Here is a 17284-nt window from a genome sequence, read left to right on the forward strand (position 1 = left end):
TTATTTTTAATATCGACTTGATGCTATCACGCAGTCTTCCGTGATGCGGTGGAAACAATACAAAGTCGAGAATACTTTCTAGCTCGCTTGGTCTCTGGTCGCTAGTCAGAGGCCACAGCTCTGAAAAGCTGGAGTATCTAGGTACTTAGGATGCGTAACCATAAATAGCACCAGTACTGACTGGCACAGACTACCAGTTATATCACTGGATGGAGTACTACTTTTGTAGCATGTTATGGAGCCCTCCTGTGCGGGGTCGTGGAGTTACACCACTTGGTCCATACGGACTACTAACCCGGGGCTTTCCCGGGGATTGAATATATAATGCCTCCAAGGATAATTTTAGCCCCTTGTTTATATCTTGCTCAACTTCTTCGAAACATGGCATTGACATATGAAGCACGTCTGGCCATAATAGCCGGCGGAATCGGTGAGTTTACTTTCCACTCAGGACGATATCGTTTCTACTTCCCCGATCAATCCGATGACCTAATCACCTATGTATAGGCGGACTCGGTTCCTCAGTTGCCTCTCGTCTTCATGCGCTTGGAGCGGCTGTGGTCCTTTTATACGCTCCATTTGAACGAGACCGTGTGATCGACACGGTGAAGCGGGTGTTTGGTTCTGAGAAGCCCGAAAGGGTATGGACGTTTGAATGCGACATTACCTCGGAGGCCTCTGTTAAAGAGGTCTTGGGCAAGGACGGAAAACTTGCCGATCCTTTGGCGTTTAAGGCCTTCCCAAGTATACTGATCAACGCGGCGGGCTATGTCTCGGTACAGCCCTTTGAAGAAACCTCGGCGGAAGAGGCGATGAAGAATATTCTGCCGAATCTTCTGGGCCCGTTCAATTGCAGTAATGCTTTCTTCCACCTCTATCAATCCAGAGCCGCCCAGATCAATGAATCTCCGCCTCCCGGACGAATCGTCAGCATTGCATCACAGGCTGCCCACGTCGCCCTCGATGGCCACGGTGCCTACTGCGCCTCCAAGGCCGGTCTGTTGGGACTCACCCGCAGCATGGCGTCGGAGTGGGCATCCAAGGGTATCACTGCCAACACCGTCTCGCCGACAGTGACGTGGACTCCGCTGGCGGCGAAAGCGTGGGCAGATGAAGACAGGAAGGCGAAGCACTTGGCCCAGATTCCCACGGGGAGGTTTGCGGTCCCCGAGGAGGTGGCTAGTGCTATCGAGTTCCTTTGTCGAGACGAGAGTGGCATGATTAATGGGGCGGATGTCCGAATCGATGGCGGATTTACGATTCGATAGCTGGAGGACATTAGATGTTCTGGTCTTTTGTTCGGGTAGTTCCTCCAGCGAACCAATCCGTCGACGCCCCAACAGCATTGTTAGATAACTTTTAGGAATGGGTTCCAGTAGGCAAGTCGGGATCTCAGTAGACGGAATGATATCTGATCAACAGGCCGTGTCAATATTAAATTCAAGATCACAGGGGTTGCACATGATTAGTAGTAAGTCCTCCCTTTTTCTAAATCCTTCACATCTGTACCGTCGACCTGCGTCAAGCCAACCCTCCCCACGCTCAAATTCTCCTCCACATCTGCGATCTTTACTCTCACCATCTTCACCCTTCTACTGCGCTCAAAGCCCGAAAGTGTGCTCCCTCCCTCCGGCAAACGCAAATTCGGGTTGTCCCTGGTCAAGCTGCTCACGAACCCAAAGATGTCGGGTGCGAGGGTGTGCTTTCTCAGCCACAGCGCGCAGATTGCCGCGCCGAGAAGGACAACGTTGGATAGGATGTCCATCATCAGCCACGGCCATGACAGAGAATATTGGGGGTTATATATGGCGCCGTCCATGGTCAAGAAACCAAAGTCCGAGTTGTCCTTCGGCGCAATGGACCCGTTGACTGCTAAATCATCTTGGAAACTGCTCTCGAAGCTGAGCATCTGGGATGACGTGAAGTACGTGTTCACATATCGCGTGACCGACATCGATAGTGGGAATTGAGCTTCGGCACTCCGCTGTTCGAGAAGTGATGGACTGTTGAGTCTGTTTTCATTGAGGTCGCTCTTCAGGTCAACGAGGCCGTTGTCACTGTCGAACGTCGAATAGTCGCCTTCGTGTTGCGGCATCCCGCACGCCAGGAGAAGGGAGTTAAGGAAGGGAGTGGCAAAGACGTCGGAATCGAGCAACGTGCGCGGGGAGGTGCTGATTTGTTTCATCCGCGTGGGCTTGCAGGTCGCTGCGGTGCAGATGGCGTCGATCCGAACTGTAACATTGGTCATATCGCAGGTCGAGGTAAGGCTGTGGGTGTCGTTGACCCAATTCCAGAAATATAATTCGCGGGGTTTGTTCAGGTCCAAAGGCATGGTGGTCATGTTCATCGTGGTGGATACCGCGCGCAATGATCCCTTTGGCTTGGGCTTGGTGGAGAGAAAGGGCGCCGTGCAATTTGCTTGGAAGCTAGACACTTCGTAGGTAAAGGACCCGACCATCTTCTGCGGCGTCCAGGCGTTCGCCCCCTGAGTCCGGTTCATCCAATACAACGATGTCCCAATCGACGACATGACGGGCTGGTCGGACATGTGCGGGATCTCCAGCCATTCCTTCTGGTCGAATTCGAGAGAAGAACTATCGCGCGCAGGGCCGTACCACGGAGTAAGAGTGGCTCCGTAGATGTCTGCTCCTTGTCCCGCTCTGGCCCCTTGCACATTGGTCTTCTGCGTCCCCGCCGTAAACGAGCTGTACAGGTGATATCGGGCGCTCATGTCAGTCAGTTTGACGGGCGAAACCTTGTCGATGTCAATTTGGTCCCCTTGAAAAGGAGATATTGCGTATGGGGAGAGAAATGCAACCGATTGAATGCCAAAGCTAGCTGAGTTGCGGTACGAGTACTCTCTTGTTGCTGCCTGCGATCCCACGTAGTACCAAGACCAAAGAAAGATCAATGCCACGCCAGTGAAGGTGAACCGCCGCAGTGACCAGATGGCCTTGAAGGTGGCTGTCAAGCTGACGGATGCGTGCAGTTGCTCGATTTCCCCGAGCGTGGTGCCCCTTTCCGCCCTCCACAGGGCGTACCGTCGCACGGTAGTGGAGACAATCACGATGGAAATGATTGTGGAAATAGTGGTGAGCTGGTTGTTGAACTCGATCAGGCGGAGGGTCAATTGGCTGGTCTTGTCAATCGAGGGTCCCACATGCGCCTTGTCGATTTCAGAGGCAAGGACGCAGAGTCCGGCTTTCATGATGAGGACGCATGGCAGGAGACATAGTATCACATCGACTGTGTCCAGACATCGCTCGACCACCGGTTCATTGGTGATTGGGACTGGTTCATGCGGCCACTCTCGCAAGGGGGGCTCGGAGAATGTCTTGTCGGGCGTGCTTGGTGTAGAAGGCTGCAATTCGGTGGTGTCGGTCCTTGTTCCTGTGTACGCTCTTTTTGGCTCGTCCGGGAGAGGCTCAACGCCTGCCTTTCGAGGTGCTGCCTTGTGGTGCCAATGCTGAATGACTGCGGCGAGTGTTGTGCTTGTGCCGCTCGTCAGGTTTGCCGCTTGATCCATCACCTCTGCTGCAGTTTTCGTCGATGCAACTGCACTATTGAAAAGCGAAACCACAAGAAGAGGCAGAATTCATCCTTCCCTTTAGTAGCTGATCTCTGAACTTTATACCCAAGCTGTAGAAATACATTGCCATTGCTCGCCTGTCGGGACTCCCGATGCCAGTTTGGTGCCATGTAGGCGTAGCAATATCAAGCGAAACTCTGTCTGTCGATTATTAGACATCAAGGCAGCGATAGCAAGACGAGTTGCTGCAGGAGGCTTGCTTGTGAGGGACGGATAGTCTTTTCGACTGGACTTTGCGTCGTCTGCTGGACCCAAGGGGCGCGATGTAGAAGGGGCACCATGGCTTTTGGGAATTGTCAGCTACGCCACAGTTCTGGGTTTCGCACGTCCCACGTTCTGGGCCCAATGTCTCAACGCGCGCTCAAAAATTGTAGATATGGCTTGGTTCTGGTTGCGGGCAACAGAAACATCACCTGTTGCCTAGGCTGTGACACAGGCGACACTGCGCTCAGTTCAAGAAGCTCCAAACTCTTCCTTTGAACTTGGAACTAAAGCGCAGCCTGCCTATTGGGTTGCGAGAGCGAACGTACACGTACAATATAGGGACGACAAGGGAAACAAGAGAAGTGTTGGTAGGTTTGTCCTAGCAAAAGGGTGGAAATTACCCAGTAGACGTTTCTGGATCTGGCCCCCTTTGTGCTCCACTGGCCATGTGGGCGCCATGGTCGGAAAGCATCCGTAGCCGAGGGCAAATACGAGGAAACCGTGTTGTAAATAGGGATTTTTGTTTATCCCAAGGACATTCCATTGGTTTTTCCAGTCTGGAAAGGTTCTCGGGCACAGTGGCCACGGACCTTGGACTATATGGACCCGTACATCTTGTTTTTGCCCCGTCAGCCTCGTCGTCAGCAAATCATGTTGCTTGGCGCCCGAGAGCGGAACAAAAACGGCCCGCATCTTCATCCATGGCAGCGCGATGCGGCGCAACGAATAGAGAATAATCATATTCCGTGAATCAAGTTCGGGGCTTCGACCCTCACAACAACGAGAGGCCTCGGGCCGCTTCGTTCCGCGAAGTAATGAAAATATGAAGCATAAATAGCCGCCATCTTCTAGCTGGCGGAGAGGGCATTGACAATCAACCTCTGTGACTACTCTTCCATCCTCTACAAAGGCTCTCATAATGCCCCCCTCAGCCGCACCACCGCCACGGACCAAGCTCGGTCACCATCGACTTCTTTGTCCCAATGCGTCCATCCTTGTCTCCCCTCTCTGCCTGGGGGCCATGGGCTTCGGCGAAATATGGTCAGTAGGCGGACCTCGTACCAACGATCGAACCCATCGATCACCCATCCCTCCATTGCACACGCTAACTGAAGCATAGGGGTTCGACAGTGGGCGAGTGCAGCAAGGAGACGAGCTATGCAATCCTTGATCACTTCCATACAGCCGGTGGCAACTTCATCGACACTGCAAACTTCTACATGGCGGGACAATCGGAAGAGTGGCTTGGTGACTGGATGGCTGATCGTGGAGTCAGAGACCAGATGATCATTGGCACCAAGTTCGCGTTACCGTACAAACTCCCCGAGCAGATGCCGGAGGGAAGTGTTACCTCTAATTTTGGCGGCGCCAATAGAAAGAGTCTACGTCTCTCGCTGGCAGAGAGCTTGGAGCGATTGAAGACAGACTATGTCGACATCCTTTATGTGCATGCCTGGGACGGAGTGACAAGCATTCCGGAGCTGATGCGATCCCTTGATGATGTCGTCAAACAGGGTAAAGTCCTGTATCTGGGGATTTCCAACTGGCCGGCCTGGTTAGTCGTCAAGGCAAATGACTATGCCCGGCAACATTGCTTGACGCCGTTTGTGGTCTACGAGGGATTGTGGAATGTTGTGGCCCGAGACATCGAGCGAGACATAGTCCCAATGTGTCAAGCAGAGGGAATGGCCATCACGGTCTGGGAAGCAATGGGCGCTGGCAAATTCAAAAGCAAGGCCGAGAAGGCTCAAAAAGGAGGAAGACCAGAATACGACCTTTCCGGAAAGGGACTTGAACCATACGAGCGTGCCACTGCAGCTCTGGAGCGAGTGGCGAAGAGGAAGGGAACGAACACATTTGGTATCGCTTTGAGATACGTCACACTGAAGGTGAGCAGGCCATGTTGAGGTCGAGACATAAAGTCAGCTGTTAACCTTTAGCAGGCGCCCTATGTGTTCCCAATCGTTGGAGGTCGCAAAGTCGAGCAGCTTCAGGCCAACATCGACAATTTGAGCATTCAACTTTCCGCAGAGGACATCCGAGAAATTGAGGAAGCCGTCCCCGTAGATCTAGGCTATCCTCACGCGTTTCTATCCGGCCAGCGGGACAAGCACGTCGGACCAACAAAACCCGCAAAGCTCGAGCTATGGTGGGGGGCGTTTGAGGGTGTGGAAGAACCCAAGGTATGTTGTTGCAGTCAACCTGAGAACAGCTAGGCAGGCGACAAGTGACTGACCATGGTTAATTTGCATCTAGGCCATCGTTTGAAGTGCAGGACCGAGTAGAGAGGATAAGAGGGTGGAGACTTCAGATTGCTTGGTGAGATGTGCAAAAATAGAGCGCTTAACTTTGTCTCAGTTCTCAGACCCATCGGCTCAGTTGCCATAAGTGGGCAGGGCCCACTGTTTTGCGGAGCAAAACGCCTTCGCGAGAAGGGTCTGAGCTCCAATACGTGGTTTTGGGGTAGAAAAGCGTTCGTGGTCTTAGATGCGCGAAGAGCCCATATATTAGATTAACATTCACTCCGTTTCTTAAATAACTATCGAACGATTAGTCTAAATAAAAAACTTTCTATATATAAATTATACTAAATTTAATTCTTTATAAATCTACTTATTTAAATTTTTAATATCTTTAATAGTTACTAAGATATTTAGAAAAAACTACTTTTTAAGCTTTAATTCTCTATCTTTAAAGTTTAATAACTTTACGAAAAAAATTATTTACTTACTATAGTTAGTATAGATTAATAGAGAATCTTTAGTTCTATATATATAGAAAGTTTTAGTTTAATTAAAGATATATAGATAGAGATATAATCGATTAAAGTAGTTATAATCTATAGAAAATTTAAGACTTTTAAAAATTAAGGTGTCGCCAAGACTCTTGGCTATTTATCTAGGAAGGTTACACGATAAATATTTAAAAAGACGACGTAATTACTAAGATTATCTATATAATCGCTTACTAATAACGTCATTTAAACGGCTCGAACGAAATCTAGGCTATTTTCACGTATCGGGCCTCAGACTCGTTTATCGCAACATTCTTTGAATTTTGTGATTGGCCGGCGCTTTAGCTCATAGCCTAGCCAATCAGGGCGTAGCCCCGATATCGGGTCTGAGGACTGAGACAACGCTTAACTCCCTAAACTCCGACTTCGGCTTACTTTCCCTTTGACTTTTGCTCCCTGCTCGCCTGCTCTGCTCCTATGCACACAGATCACTTTGCTTCGTCAGCCAGCTGTGCGTCTTCTCAACACTCAACAAAGTCGCGCTTCTCTCTCGCGTGAAATGTCCCAAACTTCTAAGGCCTTGAGAATATCAAAGAGATTTCGTGAGGGATCTCGGACTTGTTCTGAGTGTAAGAAGCTAGCATCTAACCGTCCTAACCAAACCTGCTGAGCTCGTCTCTCCTACAACGTGAGATCTGATTGTGAATTCCGTCTAATTGTTGATAGGTCGGCGCAGAAAAGTCCGCTGTGCATATGGCCCGGATTCTGCTGGCGAATGCGCCCGGTGTCTTGCACGCGGCATTACGTGCATAGTGCCAAAGCCACGCGGGATTGACGATGCCAGTGATGAGAGAAAGACTTTGAGAGAAAGAGTGGCCGACTTGGAATTATTAGCGGAATCCTTCTCCCGAGAGAAGAAAGATATTGCTCAATCTGCTGCTCCTATCGCTACTGCCCGAGATGAGGCTACGGCTGAAAATTCGGACGATGATCTGGCTGAGCTCACCCGCCGCGCTCCACTGGTTGCAGCACTAGAAGCTTCTCAAGTACGAAATAAGGAGATTCGTTATCATGTTGCTCATGTGGACGGAGAAGCCTTACTGACTCTGAACAGCTTCTCTCCACCCAACGAGTCGCGAGCACGAGTGAAGTGAACGAGGGTATGGAGGACTTTCATCCCCATGCTGGCCGGAATGTCCACTTTCAGAAATCGGGTTCCACGCGTGAAGATGCGATATGCGACCAACTCAGAGCTACTTTACCCAGCTACGATGAGTTGAGACGATGTTTCTCTGGAGACACAAGGTGGTGGGACTTCTGGCATATCAAGACCTTTGGAGCAGATGCCGCTTGCGAAAGCCTCCCGCAATTTCTGGAACGAACCTACGCGACCGGCACTCCCATAGAAGTCGGATTTCTTGTCTCGTCTTATGGTCGCCACAATGCAGACGAAGCTTCGCAGTATCTTCCCATTGTTGATCATGTGGTTCTTGCAAACGATCAACTTGCGAGCACCTTAGATGGTCTACTTCTGACGGTCTTCCATGCAAAAGTGTATCTCGACGTCGGTCAACCTCGTCGCGCCTTTCTGTGCAACCGCCACGGTATTTCTTTGGCCCAGATCATGGTTGTCTGCCCTTTCACATCTCCGAATGATCTTTGTGGGCATTGCTAACTTATCGCAGAACCTCCACCGCAACTATTCAAACTCTCCCAGACGCAGCGCGGCGTGGTGGACCCTGTATCTCGGCGATCGGTTTTTGTCCGTCCTGCTTGGTTTGCCATATGCTATTTCAGACGATTCCTTCGTTGTCGCCTATGTAGACGACACCAGTCAAGTTGGGCACGCGACTTATCCCTTTGCGATCCGCTTGGGCCTGCTCACAAGCCGCGTGATTGACCAAGTTCAGAGTCGTAAAGGACCAAAATTCTCCGAGATTCTGGACATCGACGATGAGCTCGCATCCCTCGCTAACGCAATGACAAGGAATTGGTGGGACCACAACATCCCGGTAGATGCTTACTCGACCGACATGAATGAGTTGCGAGAAAGGCTCATCTGCCAAGCGCAGTACTTCCTTACAAGGACATATCTACATTTACCATATCTCTTGAAGACGCCAACATCCCACCTCTATGTAAGCAGCAGACTGACCGCCATCGATTCTGCAAAGGACTTGCTGAAGCGTTATCTGGCTTTGAGATCGCATGTCAATGACAACCCCATCTTCGATTGCCAGTCACTCGATTTCGTGGGGTTTATGGCTTCAGTTATACTGGTCGTTGGGTCATTATGCGACGGAGGAACTCCTCTCTCGTCGGATGATATCGATCTGATCAACAAGACCGTGAATGTTCTCCAAGAATTGGCTGGAAATAAGATCAACCATCTCTCTCGCCAATGTCATAAAAGTCTAGCAACTCTACTTGTGCTGGCTCACCTGGACAACTCGCTGAGCTCTGCAGTCCCATCAAAGATAACAATACCTTTCTTTGGGACGCTCTACGTGACTTCTGAACGGCACTCGAGATCCGACAGCATACGGACATCCGGCCAGCACAACATTCCCTCAGGCTATACAAGCCGTCATGCAAACACTTCGACCGGCAATATTCATGACAGCGACCGCAATCGCCAGTCCCCAACAATCGCCTATGAAGGCTTATATAGCTTTGATTCGGACATGGCTTGGGCACAAGATGAACTCGGCACGGTGCCCGAATCTTTCGGTTTCATGACTGACTTAGATCATGACTGGGAGTCCTTCTTCAATTCAAATATATAGTGACATGATGTCTGCGGAATCTCTCATTCACGTTGACTATTCTGTACAGTGTCATTTACATGGCGTGCATTTGGTATAAGCGGACCACTCAAGATCGCACCTCCATCGATGAGTCCGGCTCAACAGAGAAGTCTCGTTCCACTGCTGACATTGTTCATTTTACTTTGGCACTGTATGCCCACTACGATGCCAGATCGCGAGCCTTTTTCCACAGCTTCTGCAGCGATGCTCGACATTCTTAAGGCTGCTGCACATGTACGGGGCAAAAGTGAATATGATGGTGGTAAAGAACAAGCATCCCGCCCACGCACTGCGCCACTAATGTCAGCATCAGTCCTTGAACGTGGATCAAAATACCGACTGGTTCATATTTCCGCTCGACAAACTTGTCTTGGTCTTTCCTCTTATGCCACAGTAAGGGCAGTCAACCAGTGCTTCGACATGGCCGAGGTCGTGGATTGCAGTTGGGGCCGGATAGAAAGACGGAGCCGAACAGTTCTCAGCCGCGCAAATCACTCTGATTGGTGGAGCAGGAGGATGATAATGCCTTGCCATTGAGGTGAGTAGAAAGCCCAAAGTTGAACAAGTCCATACTTACATCACCGGGGAAGCATAGCTGCCTGCAATTGACGGGGCTTCGTACGGTGGACAGCCTTCAATGTCGGATATCAGCTCTGCCTTTCCATTCGACCCTGTCTCTTCGATCTGAATACCTTTGATCTCCTGTCCGTACATGATGCAATATTCTCAATACAGATATCTAGGTGCCAGAAAGGTGACGCACACGGATGGCAAATTCCTCAGGCCGAAGGAGTCAGCTTAGGAGGTATATACGGATGGCTTCGGTCTCGGTCCTCCAGGCAGAAGTATTTCCATGCATGGAGTCATGGTCCTAGCCACCCAGATGATGAATTTGAACTGGACCTGAACGGAAAACTAGGCATGGTCCACAGTTGAGAGGCTGCCCTCGTAACTGGCCATTATCCTGCACGTATTCGGACACGGCTCGCGACCTTGCCGGGGCGCCAAAAGTGGACGGTAAACATGTCGCTCGACCCCATTGTCATGTGACTTGGAGACAAATGGACTCGGGATTAACAAGGCCAAGATGTGTAATGACCGGCAAGCTACGGAAACGTGCGAGTAAACCGTTTGTCATGTACCATCACCCCGATATGGCTGATTGAAGTTGCAGCTACTGGAACAGAGCCTGTCTTCCTCATTAGACTTCTGACAGGACTGAGTTGCTGACTATAGGACCCCATTCGTATCAAAAGGGAGGAAACAGAATGCAATCGACGAAGATGCATGATCTACCATTGACGAGTGACCTAGGTGAGGTATGAAAAGACAAAAGGGGAGAGACAGGTGTGCTAGCGGCGAGAAGAAGAAGAAGAAGAAGAAGAAGAAGAAGCAAAAGCAACCACGGAGCGTGAGAACCCAATTTGTATCGTAGACCTTGACATCATATATGCTCCGCACTACTACATGTTGAACTCTGCACTCCAAAGTGCAAAGACCTTCTCCTGGTGCCAAATAATCTCGTATGGGAAGTGGGAAACTCCATGCTGGCACGACAGTTTCCCAACCCGGTAGAGGTCAGCCTTATGATCCACAGACCTAGACCCATGCTAAGCAACTCGCAAGGCCAGCCACAATACCGAGTAGGTTTCAGCCAATATCCAAATATCGAACAGTCCAGTGCCACCAATTGGCAAGTAGACGGAATAGCCAAGCTTCAGATTTTACCAGGTTGTAAAGACACAATCTTCAGTGCTTGCAATATGGTACAGTATCGGGCCTAGGCGGGCTCGGCGGAAAACGCTTGTTGTTCTGCCGAGTTTTCGTAGTATATCAAGATGCGTCATCAAACTCGGTGTTTGAGTTTCACTTTTCCCGTCTGCCTAGATGTTGCTACCTTTTATTCTCTAGTCCGTCTGGGAAAGATGAGTTCTTCTTGCCTTGGTCTCTGGAACATTGTCTATTTCAGAGCTGGTCTTAGCTGACTGATTCGCAATGGTCCAAGTGCTTACTCTCTTTCTTAGTTTCTTGTCCCTTTCAGCGTTTGCCGGGGCGGGACATGGGCGTGGAAAGCTGCTTCCGTCTGGTGAGCATATAGCCTCGAATACTTCAACACCTTAGTTTCTAAACGTTCTTTAGAGACAACAACTACTTTCCATACTCCATTGTCCTTCTTTGAGTATGGAGCCCAAAGAGCTACGATCAAATATCCACCAGTTTCAGTACCGCCAATGAACGAGAACAATGGCATGGTCCAATATTTCCAGGACTCGACCACACTACCATGTCGAGACTGTGTCGTCACTTGGCTGCAAATGGGCATTGAACATGCTGACGGAAGAAAGGCTGATGCCGACACAGGCATGTGGCTTCACCATGGGGTAATGGTGAACAGAGATCGGACGGATGCAGTTTGTTGGGATGGGTCGTCTGGCCAGAGATTTGCGGCCTCAGGCAATGAAAGGACGGCGATCGATATATCAGCTAGCGGGCAAGCTTTCTTCTGAACCTAAAACCGGAGGAAGTGGCTGACCCTCTTCAAGGACAGTCAAAGCTGGTTATTACATCGGCCGTTCAGACAAAATCGCGCTCTCCGTCGACTTGATGAACATGCTTCAATCCGAACCACAGACTGATATTGTTTTCACGATAACTTACGAATATATTGAAGGCCGCCACATTCAAGACTTCTATGCAGTCACCCCTTACTGGCTGGATGTCGGAGGATGCAAAACCTCAGACGTACCTGCTTATCGGGATTCAATATTCAACTATTCCAGTCCAATCCTGAAAGGGGTCCCCCAAGGAATGATTACCTTTGTCGGAGGCCATTTGCATGACGGCGGCACGCATATCGATCTCACCAAAAATGGAAGGGTCGTTTGCAGGCTCAATGCTTTGTACGATCGGTATCGGTACCAGGATGACGGGAAGCTGATGGAACATGTCTCCATCATTGAGACTTGCGAGACGCCTGCAAAGACGGTTACGAAAGATGAATGGTCTATTGTTGCGTGTTACAACACCTCCTTGCATGAGCCCATGGAGATGATGGATGGTTCCCTTGAACCCGTCATGGGCATCATGCTCGTATATGTTGCTCAGGGACTAGAGCGACATGGCATGTCGAGAACCATGTCTTTGAGTGTTATTCTCGGAATCGGCAGTTTGGCCGCGGTGGCATTGCTAGCTGCTGCCTGGTGCTGGCTTGAAGGACGCTGTGGACACAGGAACAAGCGCTTATCATTCGCGGATATGATGTGGACCAGAGACCGAGACTTGGAACAAGAAGCAGTGGTTCCCTTGATGAAAACATGAATCATTCAGTAAGGATATCTGCCAAAATTGGTCCTTATCCTGGTGCATGAAGAGATAACAGTGAACAGTATAATATGATTCCATCGGAAAGAGGAGTCACATTGAGGGTGGATGGAGCGTAGTGGCCGCGACGTGCTTCTATCAGCCGGCGAGCGACAAATATAACTTAATCTTGAATATCCCAGTCCAAGGAATATATCTTAGTAGCATTGCGTTATGAGCGAACGGGAGGACGATAACGTTATTGGGATAGAACCAGACTAACATAGGCGCACCGACTTTCATCGAGGATCCTGAGATGGTTTCGGATTCTATCAGCTGCCGTCGACATTGAACATCTGAAGAGTTTACACGCCAAGCTGTCACGTTGCCTTCAAATTGACAAACCAGAAAGTACCTACAGGTTCTGTGCAATATGAATTGTCGTTGCTGAAAAGGAATTTTACCATGATAACCTCTTTGTTAGGCTGGAGGGTTCATCCGAGTGCGTTGGCGTTGGCCATAAACCTGGACCACTGGCATTTGTGAAGTTATCGAGAATCACCCTGCCGACAACACGGCTGTCTCCTAAGTCAGTCGAAGGAGTCCTCAGACTGAAAGAAAATCGAAGTTCAGTACGCGTGCAATTCCTCGCTCACTTTCAGATTAGTCCCTACCACACTCTCCTACTCCTCATCTTCCGTATCTTTGAACCTTGTCCACCTTACGGCCCTTGCTAATCACTCCCGCGAGATTTGCAACCCCAATTGATTTGTTTATCAGTCGGGAGGGACTCGAACCATATGTGAAGACCGAGAGGTGCGACAGAGAGGACCGAGGGCTTCGAACAGACTGTCAAAAGCCTCGCCGATGTCGGCTGAAGATCGTATATCGCCGGTACAAGCCAGTGCGCTGTCTTTGCCATGCTTCTCTTGGATCGCCTCGCAATAAAGTGCAGTAATTAAAAGTCTAGTAGACCAACCCGAGTCCTGATATCTGCCGAACACTACCTAAAGACAGAATAAGACCCTTAAGAAGTGAAACACCTTGAACAAAGAGCAAAATTATTAGTCCAATGACTGAACGAATCTTCTTCATCCGTCTTCTGACAGTAAGAGAGCTGGCAAATTGAATATTATCTGAATCAACCCTTCTAGCTTGTTGACTGGACCTGGTTTACCGGTGCTCCCACTCGTGGACCTCCAGCTTGAGGGGCTTGTGCGTTTGGCGGGTGCTGAGAGTTCGGAATTGGCTGCGGTGGCTGTGCTGATCTCAATGCTTGTGGGTGTGGATGAACTGCGCTTATACTCATGTTTGTCTCTGATCGCCAGAAGTTTTCAGACCCTCGATGTGTGTGAGTGATAGAAAGGTGGATAATGTCGCTAATTTGGTTGATTTCAAGGCAGAATTTGAGATTTTGGTCGAGAGATTCCGTAATGAGGGAGACGTAGGGTTTGGAAACAGAAATATTTAGTAAAACCTCCGGGGAAGCTCGAGTGAGTTACCATTATCTTGATGAAAGGCCTGCTGACGTTGATTGCAAAAGCTGATACCTTGTGGTGGGATAGCTTCTTGGCCACCATGCGCCGTAGCTTGTCTAAATCACTTCTCTATCCGATCAAAGCCGTGAAGGGTCGCGCGGTGAGAGGGCGATCTAGGACTTTTATCCTCAGCTAGGGTAGAGTGCAAAGCTAACTTTACACCTCGTGCTCGATGTGGCAGGAAGATGATCCTACATATAATGTATATATACAATGCCAGTCGAATATATTTTGGAATGAACAAGGGTTCAGGGAACAAAGACAGTTGAAGCCATCGCCATTATATAAGTAACGACCATTCCTGAATGCAGTAAATAAATGGCACAACAACATTTTTAGTCTCAGACTTTCCAGACGACGACATACCTCTTGTTGAAGACGACGATGAACCCCTTAACTCCAACGTGATAGCCCAAGCCAGAGTGGCGCAGGAATTAGAGGCCTGCATCGAGCAAATACAGAACCCTCCTATATGGAAAGCATTCCGAGAGTATCTCAGGGAGGTCTTATATTCCCACAAAACCAGATGAGGCGCGATCACAAATGCAGTTATGGTGGGAAGCGGATCTATGTCGGAGGTTTCAAGTGAGCACACCGAGCAAGCAAGAGAAAGATCAACATAGCAGTCCGCCTTCTTTAGCTGTATGGTTAAACGACTGGGTAGGTTAACCCCATATGTCAAGGTCGGGTGAATCTTATACAAATCTTTAGAAGCTTACCAAAAACCAAGAAACGCACCTCTCACCGCTTTTGCAGCAGACCCCGACTATATCTCCCAAGACCAGCCCGCTTTCCAGTCGATCGGGGTAGAGCTGGAAAGCAGTTGGGAGGCTATGGAACTGGTGCAGCAGAACACTTTTCTATTTATGCTTTCCCTGAACAGAAACGTCAAATCATGGGCATTGCAACATGGCCCAGGCATTGTTTCCACAGACAAAATTATCGAAACTGATCCCAGCGCACGACGGTTTTTGGACAGACACCCGTATAAAGAAGATGCAAGTCGACTTCTGTCAGGTTTTGGTGCGACGTTTGAGAACCATACCCTCTATACTTGATCGACCCAAAGCGGTCGGCGCTGATTAGGCTGTAGTTGGAAGTTTGAGGAGATAAAAAGAAGAGAGGCATGCTTATGCAGACTGCAGCTACCATAAGTAGCGGGAAGCGACTGGACGTTGATGGAGAGTTGTGCAGGCATGATGCCGTCGAGGACAACTGCAGATTTTGGAGTATTCGGAGTTGCACTTCTTAAACTTCTATGGGTTTGTTGAAGATTCTAAGGTCGATAGAGTAAAGGAAAGAAATATGGGTGCCCAGGCTTTGAGTCGATTAACACTCGAGGGATGGCCCTCCCGTCACGTTCTGGCGGGCAACGAACATGGAGGCTCCAAACTCTGCGAAGAATCCTGTCGAATGTCCACTTAGCGGAGCAAAAGGGGTCAAGTGGGTACATCCCTAATTTCCGAAGACCTGTAAAATTGCAATGTCTACATCTACTGCGATCAGTGCGCGTACGGATCTCATCCAATGGATATTCGGGGTATTCGACGGGGCGTGGCCCGTCTGCTCATTGCGATCCATGAGAATAATGCTTCCGTTTCCGAAAGCGTCGTCAAGGAAGAGATCCGGGGACCACGAACGACAACGGTACGTGTTCTCGTATGCCTTTTCTGAGCATGCTCTCCGTTAGCAAGAGTCCATCCTCAAAAATACATAGCGCTCATTTCTCTTGAGGCAGCGACTTCATCAGTAGGTCGACTGAGCGAATAAAGGGGTATTGACATTGTCTCGTGGTTCACGTCCACCACACTTGACGCTTTTGCTGATTTGATACATGGCGAGCCAAATTGTTGTTTGGAGAATTCAACCAATGGTTCAATTGTAGCTCTGGCTTTTGCTAGCTCCTATGCCGTGGCCTCTAACGATACCCAGCTCCACAAACGGTGGCACAAACGCTTTGTGGGTTTCTTTATCCCAAAGCTGGTACTCGGGCAAAGGAAGAAGTAGATGAACTTGAAAATCGAAAGGATGGACTGAGGCCTGACCATGGAAACGCAAAGGAGCGATTTCTTGACTTTCGCCGCTAAGCCACGCGATCAAACGCCTTTCCCTTGGGTGAGATGCAAATTTATGCACAAATATTCATCATCGTGGGGAGCGAGCCAACTGTGACCATGTTTGCCTGATGATAGATGTCAAAGAAGGAGAAAGTGACTTGAGGCAGAATGTAATCGAGGCCTTTCAGAGAACGGCAGCTCGCTGTCAAGGAGATTGAGAGAGCTTCGCGGGAATAACCTCTGCGATCATGGCTAGGCTGTGAAGGATTTCCCCATCATGGTGGATGGCTGGACTTAATCGGGCTCTGGCTGACGATTTTACAGACATAGGGGCGTTGGCACTTCCAATATCCGATGCTGAGGGAAAAGAATCGGCTGGATCAGCCGAGTCGAGGTTGGCAATGGAGAATGGCCGCCTCAATCAAGGTCGTGACATTTGACGCCAAGGCCGACGCTCTGGCTGTGGCCGCCTATTTTGCTCCGCAGATCAAGGGTCAGTTGTGGTCGTGACAGGAGCAAACCCGTTAGGCCTGGGGTTCAGTACATCCTGAAGCATTTGCCTCCCAGAGTCCCAACGTTCTCGTCCTTACCGGCCGCACTGAATCCAAAGTGCAAGAATGCATCTCCAAGATGTCGGCACGATATCCTGTCGTAAAGTATATTTATCTCCAGCTCGACCTGTCCAGCCTCGCGGGCGCCCGATCGGCGGCCAAGTCGCTTATGGCTAACGCAGAAGTCCCCTATATCGATATATTGGTGAACAACGCAGAGCTCGGAGACGGTCAAATTCTCCCCGGACGGATTTGAAACGCATTTCGCGGTCAATCATCTGGCTCCATTCCTCTTCACCAACTTGGTTCTCCCAAAAATAATCTTGGCCTCTCGAAAAAAAGTGCCTGGTGCAACTCGCATCATCAACCTTTCATCTGAGGGCCATATGTAGAGCGGGGTGCGATTTTCCGATGTCAATTCCACCAAGCTACCATCAGCTCTTCCGGAGCCAGAGCGGCCCGTTATTGAAAAGATTCGAAGCCTGTTCCCTGAGGCATACACGG

The 17284-nt window shown here is 49.6% G+C and overlaps 6 protein-coding genes across 6 annotated transcripts; 5 read left to right on the top strand and 1 right to left on the bottom strand.

The window, feature by feature from the left end:
- Positions 1-381: 381 nt before the first annotated feature.
- On the top strand, positions 382-1268 carry A1O5_02908 (uncharacterized protein; the record flags this gene model as incomplete). Its single annotated transcript, XM_007743521.1, has 2 exons — positions 382-430; positions 508-1268. The coding sequence occupies 2 exons, from the start codon at positions 382-384 to the stop codon at positions 1266-1268; spliced, it is 810 nt and encodes a 269-aa protein (XP_007741711.1).
- A 197-nt stretch (positions 1269-1465) lies between these two features.
- Positions 1466-3526, bottom strand: A1O5_02909 (uncharacterized protein; the record flags this gene model as incomplete). The annotated part of the gene is made up of 1 exon (XM_007743522.1): positions 1466-3526. One exon carries the CDS (start codon positions 3524-3526, stop codon positions 1466-1468), a length of 2061 nt encoding a protein of 686 aa, XP_007741712.1.
- A 1186-nt stretch (positions 3527-4712) lies between these two features.
- On the top strand, positions 4713-6061 carry A1O5_02910 (uncharacterized protein; the record flags this gene model as incomplete). Its single annotated transcript, XM_007743523.1, has 4 exons — positions 4713-4838; positions 4909-5682; positions 5737-5976; positions 6050-6061. The coding sequence occupies 4 exons, from the start codon at positions 4713-4715 to the stop codon at positions 6059-6061; spliced, it is 1152 nt and encodes a 383-aa protein (XP_007741713.1).
- Positions 6062-7086: 1025 nt separating this feature from the next.
- On the top strand, positions 7087-9313 carry A1O5_02911 (uncharacterized protein; the record flags this gene model as incomplete). Its single annotated transcript, XM_007743524.1, has 4 exons — positions 7087-7156; positions 7254-7573; positions 7642-8157; positions 8213-9313. The coding sequence occupies 4 exons, from the start codon at positions 7087-7089 to the stop codon at positions 9311-9313; spliced, it is 2007 nt and encodes a 668-aa protein (XP_007741714.1).
- A 2631-nt stretch (positions 9314-11944) lies between these two features.
- Positions 11945-12652, top strand: A1O5_02912 (uncharacterized protein; the record flags this gene model as incomplete). Its single annotated transcript, XM_007743525.1, has 1 exon — positions 11945-12652. The coding sequence occupies one exon, from the start codon at positions 11945-11947 to the stop codon at positions 12650-12652; it is 708 nt and encodes a 235-aa protein (XP_007741715.1).
- A 3985-nt stretch (positions 12653-16637) lies between these two features.
- A1O5_02913 (uncharacterized protein) lies at positions 16638-17036 on the top strand (the record flags this gene model as incomplete). Its single annotated transcript, XM_007743526.1, has 2 exons — positions 16638-16722; positions 16771-17036. 2 exons carry the CDS (start codon positions 16638-16640, stop codon positions 17034-17036), a joined length of 351 nt encoding a protein of 116 aa, XP_007741716.1.
- Between the last annotated feature and the right edge of the window lie 248 nt (positions 17037-17284).

Source organism: Cladophialophora psammophila (genome assembly GCF_000585535.1).
Source record: "Cladophialophora psammophila CBS 110553 chromosome Unknown aczJe-supercont1.3, whole genome shotgun sequence".
In the NCBI taxonomy this organism is placed as follows: Eukaryota; Fungi; Ascomycota; class Eurotiomycetes; order Chaetothyriales; family Herpotrichiellaceae; genus Cladophialophora; species Cladophialophora psammophila.